This window comes from Budorcas taxicolor, chromosome 25 (assembly GCF_023091745.1).
Source record: "Budorcas taxicolor isolate Tak-1 chromosome 25, Takin1.1, whole genome shotgun sequence".
Classification (NCBI taxonomy): domain Eukaryota; kingdom Metazoa; phylum Chordata; class Mammalia; order Artiodactyla; family Bovidae; genus Budorcas; species Budorcas taxicolor.
In genome coordinates, this window is record NC_068934.1 from 48,680,934 (window position 1) to 48,699,865 (window position 18,932).

Here is an 18,932-nt window from a genome sequence, read left to right on the forward strand (position 1 = left end):
ACGGGGTTGCAAAGAGTCAGACATGACTGGGAGACTAAAGAGCAAGCCCCTCTGAGAGGGCCTGGAGTCAGTAACAGGCCGGGAGCAGTGAGCACACGTAATACCCAGACCTTGGGTTCTAAATACCACTCTGGACTCAAAAGAATCGGGACTCCTGACAGAGACAGCTGATTCGATGGGGGCTGAGGCACAAAAAAACAAGATGAGCTTGGAACACCGTGCTGAGTCAGAAGGAAAAAGGATGACGATGTGTCCACAGGACACACGGGCCATCCTGAAGGGGGTCCCTGGACCCGAAGTGGGACAACATTAACAGACCTCTTGAAAAAACAGGAATCCACGAAACCACATTACTATAAATACGTGAATAAATAAACAGGAAGAGAAAGCTCCTTCTGATAACAGAAAGCCAACTAATTAGTGTGAGAAGTAAGGATGGGAGTAGGAAAATCTCCATTTAGCAGTTAATTACTTAATTCAGGCAAGAAATACCGTACATGCTAAAAACCAGCAGGTGAGAGGGAGATGGGGAAACGGGCTTTCTCAGATGCTCCCTGACTACAAAGGGAAGAGGAACCGGCGGTGCAGAATCTGGCAGGTTCCAGGTGAACTGGGGGTCAGAGTGGACATCGCCAGTGACGGCAAATGGTCACCACTGCCCCCTGACTGGACCACCAGAAACACACGTCCCCTCCATGATATTCCTGCAAAAACGCCCCTCATCTCACCACCAGGAAACACTGAGCAAGTCCACACCAGGCAGCAGGCTCCACACGACCACCCTGTAACCTTCGGAAGAGGCCCCTGAGAACCAAGGGAAGATGGAGGAACTCTGCCAGGTGGAAGGGTGCCTGCGGGGTCCCAGACTGGACCTTTTCACCGTGCGTGCCAAGTCACTTCCATCGTGTCTGACTCTTCATGACCCTGTGGACTGTAGCCCTCCAGGCTCCTCTGTCCATGGGATTCTCCAGGCAAGAATACTGGAGTGGGTTGCCATGCCCTCCTCCAGGGGATCTTCCCGACCCAGGGATCAACCTGTATCTCTGACATCTCCTGCATCGGCAAGCCTGTTCTTTACCACGAGCACCATCTGGAAAGCCCCACATTCTTTTACTATATTGGTCATTACTGGGACAATGGGAAAAACTCAAATGTGGTCTCTAAGTACATAGAATTCTCTGTAGTTGCTTCTGCAAACCCTCTTTAAGTTTGAAATTAAAATATTCACTCAATTTTTAAAAAAGAGCAATTAGTACCTGTTTGACAAAAAGACCTCGAAGCTTATTAAAAATGTGTCTTCCCCCAAGATAAGTAGTGCTAACACTTTGTCCTTTATTTGCAAAGGGTGTTGTACTTTCTGGCCCTTAGGAGACAGATTTAAAGGACTGACAGAGGTCGGAAAGTGACAAGAATGTAAAACAGCACCCCCTGCACTCGTGGAGCTTAACCATTTTCTTCTGAGACGCTTTTTGGAAAATGCATGTGTCCAGGGCTCCACCCCAAAACCACTTCCTGCAAATCTCCGGGGCAGGTGCATTTGGAGGAGACTCCCCACAGAATCTGGGATCTGGGATTCCTTCACCTATGCTGAGCGCCCCCCTACCCCCATCACTAGCCAAACCCACGATACCTGTGAATGAGGAAAAAAAGACTGCTCCTTCCTCCAGGCACGGCACTGCCACCTGCTGGACACCTGCTGTGATACAGCCAGAAGCCTAAATCTACAGCAAGTGGCACAGCGCCCCCTGGGGCTGTGCGGTGCAACTAGAGCAACGCGGAGTTGATCGCATTGCAAACGCTTCTGCTTGGTTCTGTGCCACAAGCAATCCAAGTCCACACCACACTTGGGCATTTCTCCTACAACATGTGCTTTATAAGACAGGCTGGAGGTATGACAGCGGAACAGTCAGCGTGCAACACCCACACAGACCCACAACCACACCCTGCTGTGAGCGCCATCAGGGAACGTCCAGTCCCATGACTGTGGGGTCAGGGGAAGCACTGAGGACTTGGAGCCCAGGTCTGAGGGTGAGCAGGTGTTAGCCCAGTGAAGAAGAGGGACAGGAGGGAGCAGTGGCCCAAACCTGTAACTTCCTTAAGGCGAGAGCTTCTCATTTGAAAATGATAAATAATAAACAGCAACCAATAACAAATTAAGACCGAGAGGTAAACATCCTTAAGGAAACTGTTGCCGCAAATCAAATGAGATCTGTGTGAAGGCCTGTGAGCAAACGGCTGAGGCGCTCTCTTGTCGAGTATCACTCCCTACAGACAAAACCAGACAGGGCCGGAGGACATGGTGAGGATGTTTGGGGGCGTGGTCAGATGATGATGGGGATAGTGGGGGCGTGGCCAGGTGATAATGACGGTGATGATGTAGGGTGTGGCCAGATGATGGTGATGGGGCGTGGCCAGGTAATGATGGTGATGCTGGGGGCGTGGCCAGGACTTCTTAAGCACTTACTAGATCCCAGGCACTATGGGAAGTGTGTCATTTTACCGTCTCAAGAGCTCTATGAATTTTTACTGAGCCAACTTTAGAGATTTAGCAAAGAAGTTCAGAGAGGCTAAACCACTTGCTCAGGTGGCCCAGGCCATGCTGAGGGGGATCTGCAATCCCAGCCGAGAATAAACTACTGACAGCTCAAGGAAGAAATCTCACATCTCCCAAATAGAATCAGACAGAATCAGGGAAGGAGGAAGAGAGTGAGATGCCCCACGTGGGCCAGTCTTGTGGGCACAGCCGCTCGTGAAAGTGTGTGTTAAGACGAGACTCCTTCACCAAGCAGCTGTCCTCTCACTGGGCCCTCAGCCGCACCAGTAACACATTCTCGAGTCCTGAGATAGCCAGCCCCCATCACTCAGGTCTCAGCAAGATGGCTGGCGCTGCACTGGTGGACGTGCAAGTACTAATACTTAGCAACGAAAACTGCACTGAACTTTGGGCTTCCCTGGTGGCTCAGATGCTAAGGAATCCACCTGCAATGCAGGAGACCCAGGTTTGATCCCTGGGTCAGGAAGATCCCTTGGAGAGGGAATGGCAACCCACTCCAGTATTCTTGCCTGGAGAATTGCATGGACAGAGGAGCCTGGTGGGCTACTGTCCATACCGTTGCAAAGAGTTGGACACAACTGAGCAACTAAACTGTGCTGAAGCCCCCTAATCCGACCCCCCAATTGCCTAGGCCGTGGGAATGTATTGGGGTGGTTTTTACTTCTTTATGATTCTTCATATTTTCAAAGAATTCTGTGTTGAGCAGGTACTTCTTCAGTAATGAAAAAAATTAACGTGGACCCAAGTTTAAATGTTTGCGGACATGTCAAAAACGTGTGCTCTTCCAAAGTCAGCCTTGCAGGGGGCGTGTGTTCCCAGTCGCGAGGCCTGGGGGCTGGATCTGAAGGCCTCACATTGCAGGTAAACATCAGCCTCCCATCACGCACAGGCAACGCAGCCGCCAGTAATACCTGGGAGCAGGCGGAAAGGAGCTGTCAGGTGCCACACAGAGGGGGCTGACGCAGACCCCAGAACCCCACGGTGCTTCTCCAAGAATCTGGGCGATGCAAACCCACCTGCCCTCGACTTCCTTCTGCCACCAGAGCACTGTGGCTGGAGGGGTGGCTTCGTCTGGGAGCCCTGGAGGCCGGACACAGCACCAGGCTTCTGGTGCGGGGCGCGCTGGGAACCTCGGGCAGGTCACCCACCCTCTCTGGGCCCGGCTAACTCGGAGCCCGGCAGGTGTCTGCCAGCATTGCGGGAGGGGTGTGAAAAAATGGGGAGGGCAGCGTTTGCTGGGTGAACAGGGCCCTCCCTGACCGAGGATGATAATCGGGGAGGGAGGGCCGCACTGCGCTGAGTTCCTTGCTCGAGCCCCCTGCGCGACCCCTGATGAAAGGCAAGGTTCCGCGGAAGGCCAGCAGCTCCAATAAAGCAGGTGCTTCCGCAGGACTCTCATGAAAAAGCAAGCCGCCTCCGGAGGACGGTAGAGGGGCCCTGATGGACGACACAGGAGCAGGATGTGCCTGCCGGGTTAATGCCTCCGCCTTCCAAACGCACTGCTGGGGGCAAGGCTGCAAACCCCCGAAGCTGGGTGGCCTCTGGTGCCAGATGCTCGGAATCCACGCAGGGGGGCTCAGGGGCCACAAGTGTGGGAGGCAGCACCACAGAAGTGAACCCCTACGCCCCCAGCATACACGGTCACCCTCCCTCCAGCGGGGGCAGCCCTCCCAGGAGGCAAGCGAGCTTGCCCCGACCGTCCCCTGCGTCTGCATAAGGCATTGGGCTCAGGGTGAGGCATCGGGCTCAGGGTGAGGCATTGGGCTCAGGGTGAGGCATCGGGCTCAGGGTGAGGCCGCCCCAGCCAGGGATGAGGCGGGAAGGGAGGGGAGAGGGAGGCGGGAGGCGGAGCCAGCCTGGGGCCGGATCCGAGCTCAGTGCCCTCTGCGGTTCTGGGTGTCTGATGCTCTGGCATCGCGAGTCTTGCGGGCACTGGAGGGGCTGCCCTGCCAGGGAGAGCTGATTCCTACAAATGGACAAGGACGCAGCCAGGAGCACAAATACACAGCCACCATGCAGAGTCCTCACCGGCCCTCCTCCATGGGGCTCTCATGCTTGGGGCCCCTCACCCTGCCCTCACCACCCAGGGAGGGTCCCAGACAGCCGGGGCAGGCCCTGCCCCCCAGGGCCACTGGGGTCCCTCAGCCTGCTCGTCCGGCCTCACCCGTTCCTTCCCTTGAAAACCACAGTAAAGCCTCTGTCCACAGGCCCCCCTGCCCTCCCTGCATGGTGGTGACTGGCCAGCTGTGTCCCTTCTCTAAGGTCTGTGAGTGACAGCCATCTTTCACGGGCAGCCATGTCCTGATGGGCTGGCCTCACCAGACCTGAACAGGAGAAAGTTACTTTAATGGGAGCAGGGGGGAAACGCAGCTTGAGGAGCAGATGCCCAGCACATGGACATAGAGGGTCCCTGGGGAGTCTTCCAAAACACGCGGATAAAACTCCATCTGTGCCAGGGAAGGCCTGAGGTCTGTCGCGTCCCCCCAGGGCACCGGCCCTGCCACCCTGGGGACACAGACTCTGCCCCAGTGTCGTGACCACTCGGGGCGAACGCGCTCCCCCTGCATCCCTCGCTAATCCCACACTTAAGGACGTTATATTCTGAATGCACATTTTGGGAGTTCAAAAAGAAAACTCTGCGAAACGACAGACATAATGATGTGTAAAGGGTGAGTAAATCCTGGAAGAAAAAGCACACAGGTGTTTTCCGGTAGGACAGTCTGGTTCCCAGGTCGTACGTGCATTTGGCCCCCATCACACCCTGGGGCAGCCCAGGCGACAAAGGAAACCTGTTCCGCGGAGGCTCCTCTCTGTGATGGGTGGACTGCTCTCGGATGCGTCACTGAAAGGAGCATCACGCATGGGGCTGACCTTGCCCAGTTCCTCCTTTGGACAGACCAGGGGGCCGGGCCGGGAGATGGGCCTGGGGGTGCCAGGCCTGGAGGGCACCCCGCTTGACCCTGTCTCCTTGGACTCACAGCTCAGCTCGGTGCCCTGGGCCAGCGGCTATTCAGAGGCCCTGAGGGTCACGAGGAAGACAGGGCGCTCTGTCCTCGGTGACAGTGCCCCACACCTCCTCCTTCCTCGCAGGTCACCCGGGGGCGGAATGGCCCTCAGTGCTGCCCTGCCAACAGGGCTGGGACCCCCTTGGGAGCTGCCGGCAGAGCCTGAAACTGTCCCCTTTCACATCCTCAGCAAAGTGCACGTGTGAGGATGACAGGCTTGGACTTTTAATGGTCAGCAGGAAGCTGAGGGGGCTTCCCCAGTGGGGCAGCGGTAAAGAATCCGCCTGCCAACGCAGAAGGTGCAGGAGACACAGGTTCAAGCCCTGGGTCAGGAAGATCCCCCAGAGAAGGACATGGCAACCCCCTCCAGTAGATCCCCTAGAGAAGGACATGGCAACCCCTTCCAGTGTTCCTGCCTGGGAAATGCGACGGACAGAGGAACCTGGCAGGCTACAGTCCACGGGGGTCACGAAGAGTCGGGCATGACTGAGCATGCACGCACACACGAAGCTGAGGGCCGAGGGCAGCTACAAGCCGAGATGAGCAGACAGACAGAGCGCCGCCCACGCCTGGGGGACCGCTGGCCTGCCCCCGCCTGGTCACGGCTGGAACCCTCCCAGGGAGATGTGAAGCATGGCCGGGCAGACGTGCGTGTGCGAGTGAGCATGTGTGGATCTGTGATCTCATCATCTGTCTCCCCGGCCCCATCACATGGATATAAGACCCACAGGATGGGGCGTTACTATTCGCCGCTGGGCTCAGTGTCCAGGACACTGAGCAGGCCTGGCAGGTATGACACAGGAGGTGACACCTATGCCAGGGTCGGCGGGGGGGGGGGGGGGGGGGGGGGCAGTCTGCAGTGTGGCTGCAGAGCCAGGGCCCTGGGCTCAGGGGCTCACGGTGGCTGCCTGGCACCCGAACGCCATGGCCCGGGAGTGGTTACGGAAAACTCCAATTCCGTGACAGTCAGGGTCTAGGTCCCGGGCGCGTTGGGGACTCCAGCATCTGCCTGCTTCACTGAGTTAAAGGAGGCAGACCCCCAGAGCACACTCCTCTCCTAGGGGGCCAGACGTCCTGCAATCGGCAAGGCCCCCAGCCAAGGCGAGCGGAGGCTCCGCTCGCCCCTCAGCTCCGCCCATTGCCCCCGCCCCAGCCTCCCAGGCCCCTCTCCCCCCCATAATTGACCCTCCGGTCGCCAAGAGACACACGTGCCTCCTCCAGGGGCAAGCGCCTCACATGACAGGCCCCACGGCTCCCCTGAGAACGCAGTGTTTTCACAGGACGAATCCAAACCCAAAAGAGACAACAGCTCAGGAGGCAGTGTCTGCTGAGGGGGGATCTCGGACGTGGTCTTCCCTCCCTCCCTGCCATCCGTTCCCACCTCCTGGGGGATGTGACCCTGGGCGTCCCCCGGCGGGAGGCCCACATCCTCACTTCCCCTCCTCCAGGCCCAGGAGGCCCACATCCTTACTTCCCCTCCTCCACGCCCGGGCGGCCTCCAGCACAGGGGTGCCTGAGGGCAGCCCACCCCACCTGCCGAGGCCTGCTGCGCCCACTGGGAGCTCTAGTGCCAGCAGTATAGCCTTCAGCCCGAAGGGCAGGTGCCCAATGACAACACTGCCAGGGGAGGGGTGACTCCTTCTGGAACCTTCCACGGTGAAGCCCTGGAGACCCAGAGTCGGTCACTGGCGAGGTCCATGCTGGGTCCCCCCACCCGCATCCCTCATGTTCCCTGAGCAGCTCAGCCCCCCTCCCGCCCCCGCCCAGAAAAATGCCATCCACAGCCCAGTGTCACTGCAGACAATCGTGGCCCTCGGCTCCTACGGACTCTGCAAACACAGCAACGTGAGTTTCGGGATTGTTCACAGCCTTGCTGGGGGAGCTGGGGGGCCCAGGTCGTGACATTCCCGGCAGAAGCAACTGCTTCGGCCAAGAGGGCAAAGAAGGAAGGCGGGACCTTTCTGGAAAACACTGGGTCTTGCCCGCGTTCCATGCTTTCTACTGCCTGAGGGTGTGGGAGGCCCTGCTGAGCCCACTTCACAGATGAGCAAACAGAGGCTTGGTGAGCAGGGTCGCAGAGGCCCGCCACCCCTGGCTCACACCACAGGAGGGAATCGGGTGCTCCTCCAGACCGAGCGGACGCGCCAGAACTGAACGATAGGCGCGCCAGGCTGGGGCGGGCCCACCTCTGCACCTCTGCACCCCTCCGCCCGTAGTGGGTGTGTGCATCACCCTGCTGAGATGGGCAGGTGTGTAAGGCGAGGGTGTTGAAGGGAAAGACAGGTAGCCCGAGAAGCAGTCAAAGTCACTGCTATGTACAGGCCGAGCGTGAGAACATCAGAGCCTCTTCCTGACCTCCCGGCTGGTTATCCCTGCTCCTCTCTCCCAAACCCCTCCACCCGCACGGAGGCCCTCACTTCCAGCCCTGCGCCACCGGGCTCTCTGATTGGCTGGCTTTGGAGGGACTCAGCCAATGGGAGGGCGGGAGGACGGAGGGGCAGGTACCTCTTCTGCGCATCCTCCGTGACTCTGCCCAGCTCTCGGTGCCCTCCCCTGCGGAAGAACAGTCTCCTCTCTGTGACCTCTCTGTGCCCTCTCTTCGCCCTCTCTTCACTAAAGACGCTTCATCGGAGCCACGAGGTGGGTTCTGTTTCTGCCACGACCACAGCCGACACTCCCCCAGCCCCGCTACTGCAGGGGGATCACGGAAACGTGTGCCTCGTTCAAGGACATCGGGCCCTTCGCCGGCTCACCCGCTCTCAGAAAGCCCCTGGTCCCAGGCTCTATAGGGAGCCCGGGCTGGGGGACACCTGGAGCACCCACGGCTCCTATGGAGGGGCGCTCGTCCAGCACCCCAGCCCCGCCCACTGGCTGGCAGGTGAGGGCAGCCCCGCGCACCTGGTGGATTTCGTGCCAGCCATTCTCATCTTTGCAGCTCACGGCCGCGTGCTCGTGGAGCAGCAGCTCACAGCAGCAGGGGTCGCCCCCGACCACCGCCGTATGATACAGTGGGGTCAGGCCATAGCTGTCCTTGTAATCCGGGGATGCGCCAAGCTCCAAGAGGGTCTGAAAAACAAAAAAAAACAACACCAAATGTGAGGTCACTGGTCTCATGGCCCCTTCTACAGGAGTGACTCAATCAAGAAGGAAGAGGAGGGTCATGCTCCCCACTCCCAGGTCAAGGTGACCATTAGCCCCGGGTTCCTGTACTTTTCCTGGCCTCCTGGAACTGAAATAGCACCTGGTGCCAGGCACACACACACGCTTATACACCCGGGGGATGGAGGCATTCTGCACAGGTGACCCTCGGGCACTACCTGCTGCCCGGCTGACCCCTGTGGACCAGTGGAGAGTAAGGGGGGAGATGACATTTGCAGGGAAGAGCTGTACCCTTGAATAAAGGTACGGTGTAAACCATCTCTGTGCGCGTCCTGTGCAAAATGAGCCAGAGTCCTCATAAACACTTGATTTCCAAGGAAGCCAGCTGAACAAGGGCAGCCGCTATGAAGTTAAGAAATCTGCTTTATAGAAGAGCATCATCAAAAAAAAAAAAAAAGAGCATCATCTGTGGGTCCTCCGCCCCCAGCAGTGGGTCCCCTCTCCTCCTCGCCCTGACAAAGAAAAAGGGCCGGGGGCCTGAGTCCCACTGTCCTGCGCGCCACGGCATGGCACAGAGCCTGGGCTGGTAGAGAGTGCCTGAATAACAGTGTGGGAAGTGATGGGGCTCAGGCCCACCCCCTGCCCCCCAGTGTCTATGGAGGGAGGCGGGTTTGAGCTGAAAATACAAGCCCTTCAGCTGAAACAGAAGGGAAAGATCACTTTTTGTGATCAGCTTGCTCTTCCAAGCTCCAGTGGGAACACGACTTTGGGGTCACCCTGGGGTGGCTGTTGTGGGGCAGGAAGGGGCAGACGCAGGGGGCTGGGCGAGGGGGCGTCCCCGTGTGAGGTGGGCCCCGTGCTACCTTCAGGGCCAGCAAGTTCCTGGTGCGGGCGGCTTTGTGCAGAGCTGTCATCCCATCCTTGGCGCGGAAGTCTAGGTGGGCCCCGCCATTCCGGAGGGCCTTGATCATCTCCGCGGGGTCGTCCAGCTGAGCGGCCAAGGTCAGGGGAGTCTCTAGGGGCCCAAACACACATGCGCTAGAACTAGCCAAGTCAGATCATCCCCACGGCAGAGTTCAAACATCCCAAACAGCTTGACAAACTGACACCCCAGAGTAACACTGCCCCCATCCACCTGCCGACCCCAAGCGTCTACGCAGCTCCAGCCTGGCTCTGGCAACCCTAGAGACTATGGCAGTGACTCTCACAGTCACGTGCAAACCAAAACGGGAGCAGAGGCAACATTCAACGTCATCGCTTCGTGGGCCCTGAGTCCCAGAAGCAGCCTCTGCCCTCGGCACAGAGAATCCCACAGCCCCAGCCGATGCCTCCCTACAGGAGGAACCACAGGTCAGGTAGGGCTGCAGGTAAAGATGCAAAGGAAGGGACTTCCCTGGGGGTCCAGTGGTTAAGACTCCACGCTTCCACTGCTGGGGTCGCAGGCTCAATCATTGGTCGGGGAGCTAAGATCCCACATGAGGCAGGGTGCAGCCCGAAAGTAAAACATAAATAAATAAAAACAAAATTTAAAGACTGGAAAGGCAGACGCCCGCCTTTCTCATGACAGTTTCACGACATCTACAGGCACCTTGGGAGACGCCAGGGGTTGAGCTGAAGGGAAACAAACGTGGGTTAAGACACAGGCTCATGCCCCCCAGGGGTCTCCACTGAGCCAGCACAGAGACCCCGACTGTCATCATGATGGGAGGGGACCAACACAAACAAGGACCAATCTACAAAAGCCCGGGGACAGAAGGCTGAAGTCCGCCTGCGTGGGGACAAGGTCAGGAAGGGGCCCCACACTGGGCAGGTGGACCAGTCTGCAGGGGGCTGTGGCTGAGGACGAGTCTTTGTCATCAGACGGCTCTGCTCAGCGTCCCTCGAGTTCCCACCATCACCCCTGTTGAACAGACTGCATGACTGATGTGGCTAATTTGAGAGGCTCTTAACTTACAGTAAAGGGCAAAGAGTAATACGACAACATGCAGGTTCCCCTGAAACACTGATAGTTAATAATGAGCTGTTCTAGCCTCAAGCAAGTTTGCAGAGTAAGAGAAGTGGGTTATCACCCAGGGGGCAGAATTCCCTTCGGACCACCTGTCACCGTCACAGCACCCGGTACCCTGAGAAAAGGCGCCTTCATCACAAATTCAGATTGACAACTCCCTTCTATTTGTAATTCCGACACTGATCTATCCACACGTGGGGGGGATAGATCAATAGTTTGGGGGGCTTTTAAAATACACCGCTGGAATCCCTCTGTGCCTTGATTTTTCGTGGTGAGACCCATGGGTTTAACCTCCTCCTTGTAACTTGTCTGCAGCAGGCAGACACACCCCAGAGTGTGTGAACACACAACTTATGTGCTGTCTTCCGAGGGAAATGGTATGACGCTCACAAATGCCACAGACATATCCTTGCTGTAAATGTACCAGAGGCACCCTCTCAAGCAGAGATATTTAAATGAAGGAGTTTCCTGGGACAACTAAAGGACCGTGGCAACAGTGGGGACATTCCCTACACAAAAAAATCAGCAAGGCAAGAAAGTCAGGACTTGGAGAGGGTGTTGGGAATGGAGACCGGCTGGGATCCTGGGCAGCGGTGTGGATACAGGGCCGATGGGCAGAGAGAAAGAGACTCAGAGAGAGACCCCCGGCCACCCCAGACGGGAGAAGGAGGGCCAGGCCCTCGCTGCCTCACCCCAGCCACGCCCGGCAGAGAAAGGACGCCGCGGGGGTAGTGGGTGACCGGGGAAGGGCGTAAGGATGGGGTTGTCAGGAGCCGCCAGCAGCCACCCTCCAAAGTCAAGCCTCTTACAGCAACTCCTCGTGACTGAGTGCACATCCGCGCTGACAGAGCCCAGGGCAAGGCCAACCTTCCAAACAATCCGGGCTTTCCTTTCTTATTGACGGTCTGCACTTGGCCGACGCCAAAGCCAGGCGGCCCAAAGGAGAAAGCTTTTGTTTCTGTGGCACTGTTTTCACAGCTGACAACCTCAATGCCACTTTACACGGAGAACACTGTCTAAGAGGGAGGTGCTGGCAAATGGTGACATCCCTAATTATAGAGCCCTCTGTGGGGCCAGCGCTGGGCGCGCAGGCAGGTGGAGGGGAGCAGACACCCCGTCGGGGGCTGCGTGCCGCCTGCACGAGACGGAACCTCAGCCCTTGGACGCCATTCAGGGACAATGAGTAACACATCGTGTCCTAAGAATTTCAGAGGCCCTCGCTGACTGACACCGCAGACTCGGCATGCTCAGGCCCAGCCAGGACCCACCCTGGCGAGGTCAGGAGAGCCCCCAGCTTAGACTCCCGTTCCGGAAGGGGGCATCCAGTGAGACCCCACGTGGGCGGCCGGGAGCAGCAAGTAGGGTCTCGTCACCAGCTCACTCGTGTGGCCCTTACTGGACTACACTGTCTATAACCGCGTATCATGATCCCTCCTCCAGCACGCTTGGGAACGGCAATCAACTGGCACCCTAGTTCTTTGAAAATATTTCTGCTTTGGCATTTTGAAATTTTCTAAGTTTTAAAAAATGCACCGGAACCTCCATGAATATAACCTCACAGGGGACCAGTCTCTCTCATCTTTGGAGGTGACTTTGAAGACAGCATCCCCTCTAAACCTACAAACTGCCTGATGGGATTCTGTCTCCAGGAATGACTGGGACGTGCTTTGAAAGGCAGATTCTCGGCCGTGAGCATGGGAGGTGCCTACAAGCCCAGGAGGAGGACAACAACTACAGGGCTTCTGGTCCGTCTGGAGGTGGGGTGAGGCCGGGCGGGTGGAAGGCAGGCCGCAGGACGCTGTGCAGGCGCGGGACAGCTGCCAACCCCCGCAGCTGGGAGTGTGCGCGAGCCCCGGTTCAGGGGGCACAGCCAGGACCTCAGAAGGATGGGAGCCTGGTGAGAACCTCCCACAGGGGCAGCGTCATCCAGCTCTGCTCCCCAAAAGCCTGGGCAGCCTCCAGCACGTGTCCCAAACCTTCCAGGCCTCAGTTTCCACACCTATGTTACTGCTGTTTAGTCACCAAGTCATGTCTGACTCTTGGCCATCCCAAGGGCTGTAGCCCGCCAGGGTCCTCTGCCAATGGGATTTCCCAGGCCAGAATACTGGAATGGGTTGCCATTTCCTCCTCCAGGGGATCTTCCTAATCCAGGGATCAAACCTGCATCTCCTGGTTGGCAGGCAGATTCTTTACCAGTGAGCCACCTGGGAAGCCCTCCTACACAAATACAATGGGAATCACAGTAGGACCAGAACCTCGTGGGGCTCTGGGAGGATCAGATGCCGCAGCTGATGCTAGGGCAGTGCTTGGCCCACAGTCAGAGTTTCTCCAGGGGATTTGGATAGAAAGCGTTTTATTTTCTTTATTATTGTTTGACAAACACAGACAGCATATTAAAAGCAGAGACATTACTTTGCCAACAAAGGTCCGTCTAGTCAAAGCTATGGTATGGATGTGAGAGTTGGACCATAATGAAGGCTGAGCACCAAAGAACTGATACTTTCAAACTGTGGTGTTGGAGAAGACTCTTGCAAGTCCCTTGGATTGCAAAGAGATTAAACCAGTCAACCCTAAAGGAAATCAACCCTGAATATTCATTGAAGGGACTGATGCTGAAGCTGAAACTCCAGTACTTTGGCTACCTGATGGGAAGAGCCAGCTCATTGGAAAAGACCCTGATGCTGGGAAAGATTGAAGGCAGGAGGAGAAGGGGACAACAGAGGATGAGATGGTTGGATGGCATCACCGACTCAATAGACATGACTTTGAGCAAACTCTGGGAGATGGTGAAGGACAGGGAAGCCTGGCATGCTGCAAGCCTGGCATGCTGAAGGACAGGGAAGCCTGGCAAAGAGTTGGACATGACTGAGCGACTGAACAACACTGGGTTTTTTTCAGTATTTTTTAAAACCTATGCAATGCCTTGATTATTATATAACCATAAAAGTAATTTCTAAAATGAACCATGAAGCCAATGCTTATTCCCACATCCCCCCGCCCCCTGGACAGGCACAAAGCCCACGAGACTTTCTTTCCTTTCTCAGCGAGAGACAGTCATGGTGTCCCAGGACACAGACCAAGTGAAATGAACATTCCCAGACCTAGTAAGTGATCCGCCCTGTGTGGGGACAGCAGCTGCCCCAGCGGGGAGGACCAGGTGTGTCTCCTTGAACTCCCACAGGACAGACGGCTACACAGACAGGCAGGGAGGTGGGTGGACGGGTAGGTGGGTACACCTGAGGGTGGGAGGGAGGGACGGGTAAAGCAAAGTGCCGGCCGACGGTACACAGACAGAGATGCCACACACGTGCACAGCTAAGAATGAGCGGAACAGAACAACAGGGGACTAGTATTTGGTCGCCAGGTAGACTGAAGGAATATAAACCATGCACTCAAGTTACCTCTGTAAATAATTAACCCATCACTGGATATAAAACCCATTACTGAGTGGCTCCTAATTGAGAGATCACGCCCACCTCATTCCACGGCCCGTTTGCCTCGTGCAGTTCAACACAGGCCAGCAAAGCCTGACCTTAGGGTGGAACCACTGAGTTCCAGCCTGGGCTCGGCTGTGACTTTGACAGAAACCTTGACCCCTACAGGCCGTGGGTTCCCCATCTGTTTTGCAAAGCTCTGCCCACGGGAAGGGTCACAGGAAGTCATGGCCTTGAATATGCTTCACCTGAGTGGGCAGTGACAGGACAGGTAAGGATCACGGTACCAGTTTAACCTGGAAATTGAGTCCCCAAAACACTCCCGAGAGGGACAGTATTCCAGTGGACTCGGGGTTTCTGCCTTCGGTCACATTCATACAACCTCACTTTCCTAAAACAATGCATTTGGTTAAAACTCGCATCTCTAAATCACAACACATCCCTTCTAAGACATGCTGAAATTTTGCCACCCAAATGCAGAATGGCAGACAATGACCCAGGACACCTTCCCATCTGAGACTGTGGCTGCCAAACCTGGGGAGAAGTAGCCTAGAACGTTCTAGAAGTCCCCACAATGCAGGTGTCTCCTTGGAAGGGGAGACCTGAGAAACTCATACAATCAAAAAAGCAGAGAGTTGGGGGCAACACTCCTGGCCTTACCCTTCTGTCCGTATCTCTCCTCCACGTCAGCAAAACTCTGACACGGCCCCAAAAGTCACAGCATCACAGGGGGACATATCCACATTTCCGTGATGAATCCAGGGACCTCAGCGACTCCTCAAAACTCCCCAGGACCAGCGAGAGGAAACGTGGGATTGAGGCAGCCCCTGCCCATCCCCGAGAGCAACGGTTCTCAGACTTTGGAGGGCACGCGCGCCACTCAGAAGGCTCGTTAACGCAAAGGGTACTGGCTCCGCTCCCAGAAATGGTGCGATGGGACTGAAGGGCTGAGAAACCGCAGCTCTAGGAGTGACCCTGGCGGGCCAAGGGCACACTCTGCTGGAGGACACGGCTTCCCAGACTCAGCTACACAGTGACATCATGGGTTCCCACCTCAGACACTAATGTAACCACTGTGGTGCATGACCCAAGAATTAGGGTGGTACAACCTCCCCAAGTGCCTTTTAGCCTGCAGCTGAGTCTGAGACCCTCTGCTCTGAACTCCTGCTAACCGCCAAACACTGGAGGCAACCAAAATGCCCTTCGGGAAGTGGACAGGGTAAGCAAAACTAGAAAATCTGTACAGCGAATTACTATTTAGTGACTAAAAAGAAAAGTGTATCAAGTCCTAAAAAGATACAGCTCAATCCTATATGCGTGTTGCTAAGCAAAAGGAGCCAGTCTGGAAAAGCTACATGTTGCATGATTACAATTACAAGACATTCTGGAAAACTCAAAACTATGAGGATGCTAAACCAATCCTCATAGTTGCCAGGGGTTGCCAGGTTGCCAGGGGTTCTAAACAGAGGCAGGACTGAACAGGCAAAAAGCGCAGGGTTTTTTTTTTTTTTTTTTTTAAGTTGCAAAACCATTCTGTATGATTCTGTAATGGTGAATACGAGAATCAAACATCTGTCAAAACCATAAACTCTACAAAGAGGGATGCTCAAGGTATGCAAATTTTTAAAATAAGCTTAAAAGTTCATTTAGGAGATGTGGGATCCCAGGATGGAACGCAGACTGTGACGAAAGAGTCGAATTGTATTAAAAACGTAAAAAACCACATCACTGGAGGAGCGGGAATCAACTGCTGACCTTGGGTGACTGCGGGAGTGAGCAAAGGCAAAAAGAACGTCACACAAGTGCGGCTCTCCAGTGGGTGAAACTGTCTTTCAGTGTGGGGTGCTGGTCAACAACCTGGAGCCACTATATCTCTACTCTGGGAAAGAGCAGTTTAACACAGAGACGGCTGAGAACAGAGCCAGGGTTTTCACCACCTGCGTGGGCTGTTACAGAAAAGCAAGGGGTGGGGACTGGAACGATCCTTACGGTGACCGATGAGGACTGGGGACGTCAGTAGGAATTCAGGGTTGGTCTACTCTAGATTCAGAGGGGTACACATGGAAACCGCCCTGTATCTATTCACGAACAAGTGCACACACGTGTATCTGCTTGCTCCTTCCTCTGAGAAAGCGCACAAGCAACGACTCCCCAGAGGCGATGAGCACACGCAGCGCCCAGATCTTGGTCTCGAAGACCACCCTCCCAGGGCTGCTAACAGAGTGCATGGCTAGAGCAGGAAACACACAGGATGAGCCTGGAGCACCTTCTGGGGCCCAGGAGCAAGAGAGTGGCGTGAGGAGAAGACGAGGAAGGAGAAGGAAGAGGAGGGGGCGGGGCAGGAGGGAGGAGGAGGAGGAGAATCCACGCGGACACAGGGGCCAAATGCAGGAGCCCCCGGCGGTCAAGGCTGGAGGCGTCTGAACAACAGAATACATAAAGCAGCATCGTGCGTGCGTGTGCGCTAAGCTGCTTCCGTCGTGTCTGACTCTTTGCAACCCCATGGACTGCCAGGATCCTCATTCCACAGGGTTGTCCAGGCAAGAACACTGGAGTGGGTTGCCATGCCCTCCTCCAGGGGCCCTTCCCAACCCGGGGATTGGACCCACATCTCTATGTCTCCCGCACTGGCAGGCGGGTTCTTTAGCAAATGCACCACCAGGGAAGCCCAAGTGGAATTGTATTATAACTCAAATTATAAATTAAATATCCTTGCGTCCACACTGGTAAAAATAAATGAATGGGAGAGAGGAGACAAATTTCATCTGCTGAAGAACTCCACACCCAGCCAGGGGAGCAAGGGCCACATCCCAGTGACGAGTGTGTCCTTGATACAATGTGATGAGATGTGGTCCGCCTCTGTGACCTTCCTCCCAAACCTTCACGCCCCCGTCCAATCATGACCCAAACGTCAGACAAACCTCCACAGAGAGACATGCACAAAACACCTGACCGGCTCTCAAAGGTCATCGAAAACAAGGAAAGCCCTGCAAAGCGTCATAAGCAAGGGGGCCTACAGAGACAGGAGGAGAGGCTGTCATGAGGGACCCGGAAACGGAAGGAGGACATTCAGTAACTACCAAGGAAAGACGAGCAACGTACGGGTCTCCAGACCACCTGCAGTCCTTTCTGAAACACGGCAGGTTACAAACAAGAAAAAGTCGGCAAGGATCGCAGGTGCCGTTGCAGCTCTCACTTGAATGCAGGTCTCTCTGAACCAGAAACCACACCTGGCAAGCCACACGCACCCAGATGCCGTCGGGGTCACAGCTCAGGGGCCCTCAAGCGGCCTCCACCGGCCCCAGTACTTGCTGCATCTCGGACCCTCTGCGGACTGGTGTTTACGAGGTCCCAGGACCGTGTCCTCAAGGTGCTGTTACTGCTGGGGAATTCCACCGGACTCATTCAGGGGCGAGGACGAGACGGCAGCATACAGGCTGAAGGGCCACCATCGTTAAATCAGGACCCACTGCCCGAGGCACCTTCTAATCGGGCCGTGCGGGAGCTGGGCAGGGGCCCGTGGCAGCGCCGGGCACGTCTTGGCCCAGATGGTGAGCTACCACCGCCTGGAAGCTAATGTCGTCACTGGAGCTCAGGAATGAGGCCGGGACTCACCGCGGGGGCTCTGCAAAACCAGCCCAATCAACGCATATTCAATTTCTACTTCTCATCAAGATTCTCCCAGGGCCGAGAGACGTTTCTAGCTTTATTACGGCCCTGTCTTCGCTGTGCCTGGGCTAACTTTCAAGTTTGGGAAGACAGCACAAAATAGAAGCCCTAAGTTTTGCTCCAGTTGTTAGTTTCACTTCCTTTTCAGGGCTCGAAACACCATCCTTCTCGTCCCAGAGGTTCCCACCAACGCAGGAGACGAGCCAAGGTCCCGCTGGATGAGTCCGCTTCTTTCGGCTACTCTCACTGTTACCTAATCAAATTTCCATCCGAATGGGGACCAGAGGTCGGAAAAACCGAGCTGCTTTGTTTTAATTGACAGGCTGCTCCTCCAGGATTTAATTATCCCTGGTGCGTCTCTTAGTCCAGAAGAGCTGTTTTGCCCCGCGTGGGCCCCCACGCCCAGCCTGGGGGGCGCCCCCAGGACACGCAGCCCACCTGCAGGGAGGTAGCACGCGTGTTGCGAGCCTCACTGCGCCTCCTGTGCTCAGGAAGGAAGCCACTTCCAGCTCTCTGCTCCGGGGGTGCAGTCTGGTCCTCAGTCGGGCTCTGCCTCTCGGAGGCTGGCTTTTGAGGAAGCCGTAGATCTCAGCTAGGAGCCGCCAGGACACAGGCTCACCCTGGGATCATCAGAGCTGCGGAGGACGACCGCGCAGCATCTGGAATAAAGCGCGGGGGCAGGGCGGGGTGCGGCCCTGCCTCCCCGGGGCGACGGTAGATGATTGCTCCGGGAGCTCGGAGACTCTACCTAAAGCCCACGCTCTAGAGCTTGTCCTCCACAACGAGAGAAGCCACTGCAATGAGAAGTCCACACACCCCAACGGGGGAGCAGCCCCCGCTCACGGCAACTGGGGAAAGTCCAGGCGCAGCCACGAAGACCCAGCACAGCCGAAATTAAATAAAGAAGTAATTTTTTTAAAAATGGCCCTAAGAACACTGACTTAAAAAAACAAAACAAAACACCAAAACCCCACTGTGTTTGATCACTGTCAGACTTGTCCACACGGAAGCCTGCACGGATGTTCATAGCAAATTTCATCACTAACACCTGGAGGCCACCAAGGTGCTCTTCCGTAGGTGGATGGATAAAAGCTGTGGTGCACCAGCCGGTGGAACGTTCTTTGGAACTAAACAGGCACGAACAGGGAGGGAAGGGCTGGGAG

General features: G+C 56.1%; 1 protein-coding gene across 1 annotated transcript in view; it reads right to left on the reverse strand.

The window, feature by feature from the left end:
* Nucleotides 1-18,932, reverse strand: part of SHANK2 (SH3 and multiple ankyrin repeat domains 2) — a 459,075-nt gene that overhangs the window by 409,536 nt on the left and 30,607 nt on the right. Inside the window, exons 5-6 of the mRNA XM_052662177.1 lie at nt 9,522-9,673; nt 8,458-8,625 (exon numbers count right to left, since the gene is read on the reverse strand). Of these exons, the coding sequence (XP_052518137.1) occupies nt 8,458-8,625; nt 9,522-9,673 (320 nt within the window). The remainder of the gene's footprint in view (nt 1-8,457; nt 8,626-9,521; nt 9,674-18,932) is intronic.